General features: G+C 42.2%; 1 protein-coding gene across 1 annotated transcript in view; it reads right to left on the bottom strand.

The window, feature by feature from the left end:
* LOC148316130 (uncharacterized) overlaps positions 1-14,787 on the bottom strand; it is a 53,099-nt gene that overhangs the window by 25,311 nt on the left and 13,001 nt on the right. Inside the window, exons 2-5 of the mRNA XM_088287040.1 lie at positions 13,056-13,273; positions 12,237-12,306; positions 12,039-12,129; positions 11,840-11,943 (exon numbers count right to left, since the gene is read on the bottom strand). Coding sequence (XP_088143166.1) covers positions 11,840-11,943; positions 12,039-12,129; positions 12,237-12,306; positions 13,056-13,235 — 445 coding nt within the window. The 5' untranslated portion in view covers positions 13,236-13,273. The remainder of the gene's footprint in view (positions 1-11,839; positions 11,944-12,038; positions 12,130-12,236; positions 12,307-13,055; positions 13,274-14,787) is intronic.

Raw genomic sequence — 14,787 nt, 5'->3', positions numbered from 1 at the left:
AGATCCGGGTCATCACAAAACCAAATCATTTGTTTGAAAATGGTGAACCCTTTCATGTCACTCTTCACCGTTGTGTGTGAAAATGGTCTTTTCCAACGACAGGAGTTTATGGTGCATTTGTTTGTTTTTATTCAAATCCAGATTTATGGCAGAGCGGTCTAAGGCGTTGCGTTTCCAATGTAAATTTCCACCTTTATATAGTGTAAAAAGGCATCCTGAAGCCTGGAAAGTCATTAATTTGATTGTCCAGTATTTCCTTCATCATCATATCTTATCGCTCCATACTGATAGCCATTGACGAGCGGTGTTATTTCCTTCATGAGAAAATGCAACACCACTTGCACCAGACACACACACACGGACACACATATACATTTTTCCCCATGGCTGTGAGATGCTGTGCCATTGAACACAAGACAAGCTCGGCTCGTTGAAAGGCGCCCACTGCGGTCTAAGGCGCTGCGTTCAGGTCTCAGTCTCCCCAGGAGGCGTGCGTTCGAATCCCGCAGCAGACAGAGCCCATTGAAAGTACCAAGCAAAAGGCCGACCTCTTCGGCCATAGTTTCACGGAGCCGGCCCGTCTCCCGTCGGGTCCAGTAGCTTTCCTGGGTTTAACAGCCAGGAGCGCGCGCCTCACATCGTGTTCCTATCCATTATCCGATCCGTTTATCCTTACGAGGGTCGCGGGCCTGCTGTATCCTATCCCGATACACAGGTGGTCTGTTTTTGTCTGCATTTATATATATATGTATATAGTCTTTCTTTTCCCTTCTTTTCGTAATTATTTCACTTTGATTTTCAATTTTTATGTATTTGTTTTTTTTCTTCATTGCCAAAGTGCAAAACATATTATTTCCATTACATATCCAAAATAAATAGGACAAAAAAAAACTAGTTTTACGTAAATATAAGAGAGTAAACGTTGCATATTATTACCCAGCTCTGATTTTAGTTAAACACAATCCATTTTAACACGTATTTTAGCGCTGGTATGAGATTGATAATAAGTATCTATCTATCTATCTATCTATCTATCTATCTATCTATCCATCCATCCATCCATCCATCCATTCATCCTTCCATGTATTAAACTAATCAGGCACAATGTAAACGTGTAAGTAACTTGAAACTAGACCAGCATTATTCCAGTTATAGTATTACCTATACTTCTCGTGATATTTTTCATAGGGTGCTGTGCCAATAGATTTTTCCCATGCAGAACCTATCCCTTGACTCAAATAAGGCTGTCAAACACTCCTGTTAGGAGTTATGTCGTGTTTTGTGTGTATGTGCAAACTGAGCACGACTCAAATGACCTTGCATAAAAAAAAAAAAAGCCGCCCTGCTTTACTGCATGCCTAATGCCATATTGCTTGGTACTTTCAATGGGCTCTGTCTGAGGTGGGATTAGAACCCACGCCACCTGGGGAGACTGCGACCTGAACGCAACGCTTAAGACCACTCTCCTCTTCGCCCACGCTCTTCTTCGCACAATGATGTGTTCAAACGCAGCACATGTTCAACCTGAGCTTGAAGCTGGGCAGAGTCCCCCAGCTGTGGACACAAAGTCCATTGTGGTGACCCGCCCCCTTTTAAGTAAATTCAAAATGGCCCCGCCTTTCGTGTATACAAGCAACGTGTGCCCTTTTAACGAATCCGATTGAAAATTGGCTTAGTCAGAAAAGACTCAAGACATATGATCTTACTCTCTGCCGAATTTTGTGACGTTTTGAACCTGAGGACCGATGACTTTCCAGTCAAGGTCATGGTTTATTTTTCATTTATAAATGAATTCTGTCCACCTTTATATAGTGTAGAAAGGCTCATTTTTGATGATGAGCCCATGCTGTGAATAAATGGAATCTTCGGCGAGCTCCTGCGGGAGGACGAGAGGAAGCTGCCCAAGTATTTTTTGTTTTTAATTGATTAAACAAGCTGCGCGGGCATGCTCGCGTCACAGTAAGCCGAAGAGGAGCACCGCCCGTCGCAGTCTCCCCAGGAGGCGTGGGTTCGAATCCCGCCTCAGACAGAGCCCATTGAAAGTACCGAGCAAGAACAAAGCAAACACAGTCAAGAGAGCATTACCAGCTGCACAAGAGCAATTCCACAACAAAATCACATTTCAACACCAAACAAAAGAAAAAAAGTCCAACTGGTAATGCTCTCTTGACTGTGTTTGCTTTGTTCTTGCTCGGTACTTTCAATGGGCTCTGTCTGAGGCGAGGTTAATAACCAATTGTCAAAATTGTTGATCATTGATGACTGGACGATTAATCAATAAACCTCCAGTCGACTGAATTCTATTATTACCGTTACGCTGCTCGGGCCCCAATAATAATTTCTACACAAAGTCCATTGTGGTGACCCGCCCCGGACTTGTGCGCTTCCTGTTGTTTGATATTCAAACATCAGTCTAATTCTTTCACAGTTTTTAGTGAATCTGACGCAGATAGATCATCTGAATCATTTTGCAGGAACTTTTGTTGCCACGCCGCCGACATCATGGCACTGGATGCCAACGGTAAAAAAAAAAAACAGCGCCATAGTTTTCCGACATTAAGCGACACTTTTTCACTATATTTCAATGGGCTCTGTCTGAGGTGGGATTCGAACACACGCCTCCTGGGGAGACTGCGACCTGAACGCAACGCCTTAGACCGCTCCGCCATCCTGGCACCTGGTAATGCTCTGAGAGTGTGTGCAATGCACAGGGGCCGGCAGGGGCCCTCCGAGGCGGAAGGGGTCGGGAGGTGGGTCTTACCAGGTGCCAGGATGGCGGAGCGGTCTAAGGCGTTGGCCCACAAGTTCGACCGTGTGGATGCTCCGTCGGGGACGGCCCGGCGTTCGTGAAAGTCAGGCCGAAGAGGACGGCCTTCTCCCGGACACAAGTTGGGCCACTCCGGAGCTTCCATTCGGTTAAACTTAGGGGCCACATGCGGCTCGTTAGACGTTTTAATCCGGCCCGCTGAAATTGCAAAAAATTAAATCAATGCAGCACCTGGAAAAAAAAAAAAAAATACACATATTTAATGTCTCATTTTCATCCTCCCAGAAACATCTCGCTGAACAGGTTGGGCTGCGTCGGGGGAAGAGCTAAAACTCGCTAGAAATTGGAAAAAAATCCCCGGGCACGGGCGGTGCCAAGCGGCTTGAAAATTGGCTAGAAAAGACAAAGTTTAGGTGTCTTATGTTGTTGTTATGAAAAATCAGAGCAGTAAAAGAACAAGCACAACATGAATATTACAAATCAGCAATCACTGATTCATAACTCACTTCCAAGTTCAAAAATGATGTCGGCAGAGGGGCCGAACCAGAGCATTTTGACAAGGTAATTTTCTTCGTGCTTATATAAACAATCTAGTTTTGTACCATCCTCCTGACAACGCTCGGCTCTGACAGGAATAACGTATATTCCCTACTTAAAACAGTATTGCACCACAAAAGTGTAGAAGAAAATTCAAATCTCCGGAGCTTCCATTCGGTTAAGGGTTCACTGTATGTGGGCACCATGCAGTACGTCAAAATGTAAAAAATGGACGCTCAAAACAAGCATCGAGTTAGGCGGTGCTACGCCTGATGCTACTGCAAGCGGTCAGTCATTAATTTGATTGTCCAATATTTCCCTTATGAGATAATGCCTCTCATTGCAATGAGCTAGGTTTTACAGGAAGTCGGCATTTAATCGTTTCTGCAGAGTGATTCATGTTAATTTTTTTTATCAACCGAATTAAAATATTATATAAAATATATATTAAAATAGAACAGCTAGGTGTAAAAAAAATTGCAAACATTAGGACTATTGATGTTATTTTTGGAAATCTCTATTTTGAAAAAGAAAAAAAGCTTGTCTCAACGCAATCCGAAGATTTCTTGTCAGAAGAGGACAAGTGAGAGAGATGTATTCTGATAACGGAACCAACTTTAGATCAGCTGACAGTGGCCGCTCGGAGCACGGCGCCGCCCGACATCGCTCGCCATCGTTCTGATAACGGAACCAACTTTAGATCAGCTGACAGTGAAATGAAGAAATCAATCAACATTGCACTTGGTAACCAACCAGCGGCTTGAGGTCCTCTAGCTGAGGCTCTTCCAAATTCTGGAGGTCTGTTTTCGGTCAAAATACAAGTACAAGAGCACCCATGGGATCTTACTTATTTTTGTATTTATTTAATTACTTCGACTTTTAACTTCTGGTACGCCGTCCGGTGTGCCCTGTGAATGTTATGATCCTCCAGCAGAGCTGGAGGATTGAGCAGGACTCTCCAAACGCAGACACAAGTAGGATAACAATCCGACGCCAGGTAGTCAGTGTAGGTGGTAGTGAGTGTAATCAGTGAGTGAATGGGAATCCGGTGCGGGGCTGGTGGGCGCGTCTCGCAGCAGCTGACCGCATGGCGCGAGACGATCGCTGGAGGCGACCTGAAGCTACGTGTCATTCAGTTTTGGGTCGTTTGCTAACGGTTCGTTCAAAAAGAATGACGTTCACCATCGGTTTTAGCACCTGCTCACGTTCCCCTGGATCAATCTTTTGAGAGGTGGCTCTCAAAGCGAGTGGTAGGCAGGCTCCCTCTAGAAGCAAGGTTCGACAAGTGACAACAGCTTGTTCTTGCTTGGTACTTTCAATGGGGTGGAAGAACTGAGGAGGTGTGTCTGGAGCGAAAAACATGTTGTACAAAAGTTACAGAGTTCTAGAGGCCAGTTTTTCATTGAGGAAAAAAGTAAAAAGGCAAATTAATACACTTAAATAGTTATATATATATATATATATATATATATATATATATATATATATATACGGGGAGAGAGAGAGTGAAATTCATGTTATAACAAAAAAAACAAATTATTATTAAAACGTATTATTTTTTTATTCCCCAGCCATTCTTTTTGTATTTATCCGCACGTGGGTGTTCTTCTCCTCTAGGTGTGTCAGGCTCAGGTGAAGAGCAGAGGAGATGGCATCCCCGGTGGAGCGGTTTGTCTGGTAGGCAAACTGAAAGGGGTCAAGTGAGGAGGGGAGACTGGAGGTGATGTGCTCCTTAACCAGCCTCTCAAAGCACTTCATTATGGCAGGAGTCAGTGCAACGGGCCGGTAGTCGTTCAATGATGAGATCTGGGGTTTCTTTGGCACTGGGATGATGGTGGCAATCTTGAAGCATGATGGTACCGTGGGAGGACGCCCCTGGAAACGAAGGTGACGACTCGGTGTAACGAACCAAAGGAGCTGTAATAATTTTTTATTAATCTTTATCTGTGATTCTGTGACTTTGTATTAATTTTGCAAAAGAAGTATCCTCAAATGTGTACAACTTCGAGAAGATAGGATCATCTGAGTCATGTTTATCTGTTAGCGCAAACACACCATTAGGCACTCAGTAATTGGGATTTTTGTAAATCAGGCTCTAGCGAAAAAAAAAATGACATGTGGTTGTCACAAAATAAAGTAAGTCCCATAAACTTACCTGGAGACGCGGGCTTAGTGTCCCAACTCGGTTGTTGAAAAGTTTACACCTGAGGCAAATCAAATCTTCAGACCAGGATCAGAGGTTTGCTGTGTACCTCACAAGATCTGTGTTTTGCTTTTTCGTTGCATTTTTTTTTTTTTTTTTAAAAAAGGACGACCTTACGGGATTTGGGGGTTTTGGTTTTTATATTTATTTTTAGCTCAAACTAATTACAACGTAATCCGCGCCCAAAAAGAACAACAAAAAATGCAATTCCGAAGTTTCACCCGTGTCCTTTTGAAGTTATTTCTACCTTATTGCTTGATTTTTGTAGATTCAAGTTGGAGTTGTCAAAATTACAGATTCTTTTGAAGGCAGCATATTCAAACTGTGAGAAAAGGAGCGAATGCAAGCTACGCGGTCTTTGAGGTCTATCAAAGTGTGAAACAGCGAATTTATAGAAAGGACGGGCAAATTTATCCTTTCCGTGCTTGTAAATGCTGAGTATGCAATTACCCCAATAATAGAAGCGTTGTGTCCAAATTGGAGCCATTAAAGTGATTTAACAGAGCGTGGATTGGCTCTGGCATTTGCGGGAATGTGTACACATGGGGTGTAGTGGAATGGGTGTTTAATCACGGCGTTTTAGAGCTCAGTAATGGCACACAACTCTGCATAGAACTCACAGTACTGCTTACTCATTGCTTTTAGTTGGTATTGAGTCGTTACAAAAGGATGAGGTTAATGGGCTCTGTCTGAGGTGGGATTCGAAACCACGCCTCCTGGGGAGGCTGCGACCTGAACGCAAGGCCTTAGACCGCTCCGCCATTTGCCCATTGATACCATGATTACCTTGCTATTTAAACGCGCCACGCTTGCGTCGCAGCGTCGTGAATGTTTGGATTTTTAGGAGCATGCCATCAAAGCAATCAATTTCGCACGCACAGACAGGTGGGCATTATCATCATCATCATCACCACCACCAGGAGAGCACATTCTAATGCAGACGAATACATGTCCTTAGTTCCGAGACTATTGTGGCGTCTGTCAGCGCTGGGACTGGAGAGGGAAAGGCCTTCAAGTGAATCGGACTTGAAGGTGTTGAGACGGACAAACACATAGGTATTTTGTTGTAACATTAATTTCTCACGGACGGCTAAAACTCACCAAACTTGGCAGTCTCATCGGGCATGGCGAAAAATTTGATATCGTCTGCCTGCCAATTTGATTCTAAAAGCAACGAATATTCGAACAGATGTTCCAATGTCAGCCTATGCTCACATCGACTTGATAACGTGACATTGAAGAGGCCGGCTCCTCGTGCGTGCCGTGCCCGCCGCACATGACTCAATATAGCGATCTCAGAGGGTGGCCATTTTGTCACTTCACCGAGGATGGCAACTCTTACACAGTGACTGAAGGCCAGAAGGTTTTGCTGAGATGAGCAATATGCTTATGTTCTCTTCAAAAACATCCTCTGCGTTCAATTAACAGCCAAGAGTTTTATTTACCCAATCGCAGATGGGCGGAGGCGTTTATTCATAGGCGAGGCCAATTCTGACCTACCGTATTTTCTGAAAATTTTGGTCTCGAGGTGATCGGTAAATTTGAGGTTTTAAATGGCTGGAAGCAATAATTATGAATTAAATTAAACCAAACCTCATGAAATCTAAATAAATTGGACTTCCTTCATTCCTTCGTAGAAATGGTGGGAAATTCCTATTAGCAATACACAGGTTTCTGTCAATAAATTTTAACATCATGCAAAGCATTTATTTAAGTACATATAACTGACAGCTTCGCGCTCCGCTCGTATTAAAATTACATATCTACTCATATTAACGAAATTCTTTCAATATACAAAGATTTTGGATTAAACTCAATGGTTCTTTTATCTCAGACAGGTTTTTTTTCATTATTAATCGTATACCAGGGGTACATAATGGCTCATTACAAGAATACTTGGCTTCGTGCAAGATGACGACGACAACGGCGGTCCGAGACGCAACGGGGGGCATGGCCCAAAGGAATGTCAAATAATGATGTGTTATGGGATAAAAAAGCATTTTGTTGTTTTTGACAAACTTGAACAGTTAGTGCAATATGATAATACAAATCGTGCTGCGATATCTAAGCCCCCCAAAAATCTACCATAGAATATAACTATCGTTTACTGGGCTAGCTCAATTCTTTTCCATTCAAGTTCTTCGGATTCTTTATTTTATAAATTCTCTGCCCCTTTTTTTGTCTTAAGCCAACCTGAATGCTTAAAGGGGAAGTCTACACAAAAATTTGTTTGCCAGAATATGTTCTATGCAGACCCACTAAAATGGCATTCTGATTGATATTGCGTTTACCGAATGGAAGCTCCGGGTGAATTTTACTCATTTCTTCTAAGTCCCCTTTCCAGCGGGGAACTTTGAAACATTGTATCCGACCGTGGAAGGCTGTTGGCGGGCACGGCGCGGCTCATAGCCGGCCCTCGGGCATCAAGAACATATAAAAAACAAATACATACTAAGTGAAACAATGGTTTATAATATAAACATGGTTCGCTGCCGCCCCCCCTCTGCATCGAAGGCGTGTGTGTGGAGAGGGTTAATATGCATTTCCTGCATTTATTTTGATTTTGGGGCACAGAAACTTTCACGCCGAATCTTTCACATTGACTGCACTTCTGTGACTGTGGGGCGACCGTGACAAAGAAGTCCAAACCCGGGTCCAAGTGGGGCAGCTCGAGTCATCATTAAATTGGCTAGAAAAGACTCAAGACATTGATCCATCGGAAACATGCGGCGAGGGTGCTGCATGCCCAAGTGTGATTGTATTACAATTACTGGCATTATTTTAAGTGCACTCTATTGGAAATGTGTGTGGCACCTGCTTTTAAATGGTGCACTTCATTTCTGTCTTTAATATTTCCGATGTGGCCCCCCGCTGTCGGCCCCTAAGTTTAACCAAATGGAAGCTCCGGAACCTCATCACTTGGTGTGTTTTTCCCCACAAATCCAATGTTCAGACTTTGACCCCGGAGACCTCTCGCAGGTGTAGACCGCCTTAACTAATTAAATCCCAGCCCAAACATCGTTTTCATCTGGGGATTTTAGTGTGAAAAAAAATGTGATATAAATTGTATCCTTTTATTTGACCGAGAAAGGTTGTTGTGGGAGTGGCATTGCACTGTTTGGCAATAAAACAACGCTGATTATGAGGTTCTAAATATGAACGACAACTCGTGAAACTTGACACACACATCAGGCAGAGCAAATTATGGCTTTTTTTTTTTTATCCGACTTATTATTATTATTAGGGCCTGAGCAGCGACCGCTGCGAAGTCCCTATGAAAGTTTAAGAATGAAGCAAAATAAAACAAAAATTTTCAAATGATCACTTAAAACGGACTTTCCAGATTAGAATGATTGTGGGATAACTATAACAATTATAGAACTTGCATTTTCAGATTCTAAGTGCAAGCAGTGAGAGCAGAACAGCATGCGCTTCGCCGCCGCTCCAAGTTCCTGTCGCGGCTGCGCCCGGCCCGCTGCCGCTCCAAGCTCCTGTCCCGGCTACGCGGCTCAACATGTGGTGGACCAAAACGGTTGACTCCACCCACATGGATTAGTGCCTTTTTTTCTTTTTTAAACAATTTCCTTGGCAGCTTTAATGACGCCCTGTCTTATGATGTCATGGTTATTTTTTAACACTTAAATTAAAAAAAATATTTAGGTCTTATGCACAAAATTCAAGTCATTGATATGGGTTATTGCAACATAAGATTCAGTTATTGCATGTTTGTCCCCACAAAAAAAGAAAAGAAAAAACAAATGGCAGTAATACTGGAGACGGGACGCAGAGAGTAGATGGGGTCAAACAATCATAGTTTGTGCTTATACTGCATTGATATCGGAAGGTGGAAATTTACATTGGATTCGAACCCACGCCTCCTGGGGTTACTGCGACCTGAACGCAACGCCTAATTTTAGCTGCAGTATACTAGTGAACAACCACATGAGTTGGTGAAGAGCTGACGTCTGCGTGCAGCCAGGTTTCCGTGACGGGATTTTTTTTTAAACTTTTGACGAAGTAACGAGGTCCCAAATATCACAGTTAATGAATGTAAATATTAAGTTGAAAATCAAAAATCCAAACCTTCACCTGTAAATATGAGGGTAGGCAAAATTTTGCTCCCACATAACTCAAATTTGGGACGTGTGACGCTTGGATATTGTAAACACGTTCCCTGCGATCGTTTATTGGCAGAAGAGGTGCTCCAATTTGGCTTAACTGTGACACACGCCCGTCCTCCTCGTCATTAATTTGAATTGTCCGATGACCCTAAAACAGGCGTGGTGACGTCACTGGCCCAACGGGATGTGTACAGTGCGAGTAACAACAACCTCCTGCAAGGTCGTAAAGGCTGACAGTAGAAGTTATGAGGATAAACGGCCGGTCCAGCGGCCGCCGCCGCTCATCGCCCGGTGCTAATATCAGTCCAATTCAAGTGACTAAAAATGGATTATGTTTTTTTAAGGACAAAGATGATGTCTCAGCTGAGCGAGAGCCCACATGTCATCTCCAGGCTTGGCTCGCTTCACTGGACAGACCTAGCCGCAGCTGACCCTGTCTAAAAACTCAAATGGCCTTTTCAAAGCCTGGGAAGTCATTAATTTGATTGTCCAGTATTTCCCTTATGAGATAATGCCTCACATAGCAAATGTGTACAGTGCGAGCTGAAGGCCGAGCTGGAGAGGAGCTGGTGGTAGTTTGCCCATGCCTGCATTATATGAACCAATGAGTTTTACTCCAAGCGTGCTGCCGCCGTCGCACATTTGCAAAATTGTGAAGTGCCGGGAGCGCGCAAGACAAAGTGTCAAGCACCATGAGAAACTAGTGACCTCTTTGAAGAACCAGGCAATCAGCGAGCCTAGGATGAGAGAGTCGTTTGCTTCCCGGTCTTGGTATGGCAGGCCGATGTTGCAGGCCTCCCACAGGTCCCCCTTCCAGCGGTCCCGGGTTCAAATCCCGGACGAGCCCATCTCAGTGTCGGTATGGTCGCCCAGTCTCTTAGTCAACTTATAATTTTGATGCAAATCTAAGTAAATTCCAAACACACACGGGCAAACAATCAAGGTATCAAATCACAAACTACATTGGCTGTTCCATTGTTTCATTGATTGATGACTGATTGGACAGAAAAATCTCATCATCACTATGACATCAACCAAACTAGCAACTGGTAATGCTCTTCTTTTATGACGAAAACATGACGTGATGTACATGAATTTTTTTCGTTGGAGATAATGCCTCTCATAGCAAATGTGTACAGCGCGAGCTGAAAATGCATTTACAGCACTAAAAAAACAAACCTTTATAACAGCTTAACCAAACGTTTCCAATGTAAATTTCCACCTTTATATAGTGTAGAAAGGCATCCTGAAGCCTGGAAAGTCATTAATTTGATTGTCCAGTATTTCCTTGATGAAGTGATTGGAAAAGTGGCATGTGTGCGTGTGCACGAATAAATTAATTTGCAATAATATAAGATTACAAAATGTCAACAAAAAATTCATAATAATAATTTTATACATACATTTATACATAATAATAAAAAATAGACATGGCTTTATGTGTCCATAAATGTATTTTTGGCCCAGGTTTTAACTCAAATTATTTAATTTTTCAAGCATATATTTTCTTTCTTTTTTTTTTTTTTTTTAAGTTTGACCTGAAAACTCTTGCGCAATGCGGATTTTTACAATGCATTGTAATTTACAGATATGACGATTCAGAAAAAAGGAAAAAAAAAAAAATCTACCTGTTGCTGAACATAGACCTTAATTCAGAATTCAGAATTATTATCATTATTATTAATAGTATTATTTATATTATTATTAATAATAATATTTTTATTCTTTTTTATTATTATTAAAACCTGATGTGCTACAGAAAAAAAAATGTGCATCTCTGCTTTAAAAATTTGTGTTGTTAAAATTAACTACTTCTCATGCACATTTTAACTTTTAATTTTCAGTGAAAGAAAAATAATCTAAATTAAGTTTTCCCATCACGGATTTATATGGACAATATTTTATTTTTAATTTTACCTCAAATTTCTAAAGGTCAGCTGTAGTTATGAATATGAATTAGTGATGATAATAAGAGAGAAAAGTACTGAGTGTCATAAAAGAGTAATAAAACTATGTCGCAATATTGTAGCATTCAAAGCAAGATACGAGCGGAAGTAAACAGTCCGCTTTCCATCTGGCTCAGGTTGGTCGACACGCGAGCCACAAGAAAATGACAAAAAAAAAAATAAATGCAAAGTGAGGTGGAGCGACGCGGACGCATGAGTTGAATTGCAAATTGCGGTCGTTCCTCCGCGTGGCACTTGAACGCACCGTTCAAAGGCGGGCAGTCCATTCCTCTCTTTTTCATGAGGTAGCGGATGGTCTGCAGTTGGGTCATGATTTCGTTCTTCTGCTCCTGGGCCACAGATTTGGCGCTGATGACGGACCAGGAGAGACAAACGGAGATTATCTTCTACAATCGTCAAGAAACGTGATAAACAATGAAACGCTTCCGCGCTTAACCACTCACCAGTTTGCGAGCGGATCGAGCTGAGTGAGAATGGAATTGAGCATCCTCTCCGTTTGGGCGAGCCTTTGTTCCAGTTCGTTCAACTGGTTCTCTGTCGGAAAAATAAACGTTTCCATTGACGTGGCGTAAACAAATATAGCGGTAAAGCAAACAAGGTATTCAAATGGAAAGCGCAGTGCATGTAAAACAATAACACACCAGCCTCGGCCGATTTTTTGGCCCCTTTTGTAAATTTGTCCTTTTGTGCCAGGTCATCTGAAGACTTGATCTGCAAATGGAGAAAAAAAAAAGTTAATACTACATTTCCGCAAACAGGAGCCAGCGTGTTAATTTACTCAACTGCAAATTGGGCCCAACCGATATTAATAAATTTTTTTTTAAGCTGATGACAATTCCGATAATTAGCAGAAAAAAAAATACGGTAACCGATTAATCGGCTGATAAATGAAAAAAAAATTAGATAATGAACGAAATAACGACTTAAAGTTATTAATTACATGCAGAACATTTTACAGCTTCACAATACCTTGTGCTTTATTTATTAGTTGCTTAATTGATCAATTTTAATTTTCAAAAAAAATAAAAACGCAGACTCTCACCAAAAGCTTTTTGAGCACGTGAGATATAGCAGTACTCCAGCTCCAATTCTTGCTGACGGGAGAAGATCATGCTCGGGAGAATTTGGCAACACGAATGTAACCATTGTTGCTGTAAACGCTGGCTGTGATCACGCAAAAATTGGCGACGACCGCGTCATCCGGGAAAATGCATTTTGGAGTGAGTCAGAGAGTCTTCAAGTGGACAAATGGCACAAGGACTTCTACTGCTTCATGAAAAATGAAGAATAAATCGACAAACCTCTGGCCGATTATGATTATTTTGAAAAAAGCTCAAATAGGCCAATTTCACCGATTAATCGGTCGGGCCCTATTGAACAACATTCCAGTTTACGTCAAGGGAAATAGTAAACATGTAAATGTGAATTTCACTTTATTCGTTGCCCAAATTCAGACTTACCTTCAAAAACTTGTATGCCGCAAAGACTCCGACTCCAATGGCGTACAACGGCATGAGCGTGAACACGTAGCCCTTGCTATTATTGTTGGATTTGAATTTGTCGCCCTTCATCTCCTGCTCCATCAGCTTCTTCATCTGCTGTATGCTCTCGGCCGATTGATGCGAGCTGGGGGCGCCCATGACCGCCGGACTTCGAAGCGCACCCGGGCCGGGACCTCCTGCCATGAATATTGCACGATGCAAACTTGAGTTTAGTTTATATGTGCATGAAAATGAACAGCATGTAAGAGTTGAACTGATATATGGGCTAATAATCAGAAATATTCAATTGAGCTTTTTTTCAGATCAATATGAGTATTCACGCAACGATACAGAGTACAGATAGCTGTAGTACTTTTGATCCTAAAATATAATTTGCAATTCCGATGCAGACAAAGTCCTGCCGATGTGTCCAACTGCCGCAGTGTAGCGCCAACTACTGCCGAGGAGGATTGACACGATGGCAGATTCGTTTGTTTTTTTTGTATGAACTATCAGTCCATGGTATCTTAAAATACGGAGGTATCGGTCCACTATGGACACATGGTATCGCTACCCACCCATATGAAATATTAATCGTAACTACAAAATGCAATTTCTTCTATACGAGCACCAGGCGAATGACAACTGTGAATGAGAGATGGAGAGGAGGGGCCTGTGGTTGCGTTACGTAAACTATCTGTTGTATACAACCACTGACCTGTGACAATCTCTCCGCTGGTCGAGACACTCGCGGTTCATGGATGAAGTCTGTGTTCTCTCCGGTCTCGTGTTACTTTGTGTGTGTGTGTGTTTACTCAACTGTGTGTAAGTGTACTTTTGCATGTGCATTTGCGTTTTTGTGTGTCTGCGTCTACACTCATGTATTTGTGTCCGTGTCAATGTGTGTTTGTGTACGCGTATGATTATGGGTGTGTGTGTGTGTGCGCTCGTGTGTTCTCAATGCGTGCGTGTGTTTTCTCTCGTGTGTGTCCCGTATGCGTGTTATATGTTCCATGTGTGAGTTTAAGTCTGTTCTGCTGTTCTGAATCTTCTTTTGTGCATGCATGTTTCTATGTGCTTGTATGGCCCTCGAGAAATGTTAAAAAAAGCAGCCCTGGTTGAGTGTTTCACCTTGCTTTTTGTAAATTTTGGGTGATGCTTGAACAAACAGCGCAGCTGGAAGAGTGGGAGTCTACTTACTTTGAAGGCCTAAGCTGTATATATCCACCGTGCATCATGCAAAGTCCATTGAAGGTCACAATGACTAATGCTCTTCAAAATGTTTTAATAATAATTTGTTTTCCATTTGGGCAAACTTGCACAGCAGTGAGAAAAGTGTTGGGCATATGGAGGCTGGCCATTGAGAGTGATCAAATAAAATTCATATTTCCTTTTTTTTAAGTTAAGCCACTTATTTGTTGGAATAAGTTCTGCTGGGATTTGAACCCCGGAGCTTCCATTCGGTTAAACTTAGGGGTCAGCTGATCTAAAGTTGGTTCCGTTATCAGAATACATCTCTCTCACTTGTCCTCTTCTGACAAGACTCTTGGAGCAATGAGCTAGGTTTTACAGGAAGTCGGCCATTTTGAATTTACTTAAAAGGGGGCGGGTCACCACAATGGACTTTGTGTAGAAATTATTATTGGGGCCCGAGCAGCGACGGCGGCGAGGTCCCTATTGTTTTTGTAGAAATTATTATTAGGGCCCGAGC

The sequence above is a fragment of the Idiotropiscis lumnitzeri genome, chromosome 22, assembly GCF_059441095.1.
Source record: "Idiotropiscis lumnitzeri isolate Australia: NSW breed Sydney's pygmy pipehorse chromosome 22, RoL_Ilum_1.0, whole genome shotgun sequence".
In the NCBI taxonomy this organism is placed as follows: domain Eukaryota; kingdom Metazoa; phylum Chordata; class Actinopteri; order Syngnathiformes; family Syngnathidae; genus Idiotropiscis; species Idiotropiscis lumnitzeri.
The sequence above is the reverse complement of the archived record's forward strand: the minus strand, read 5'-3'. Positions and strand labels throughout refer to the sequence as shown.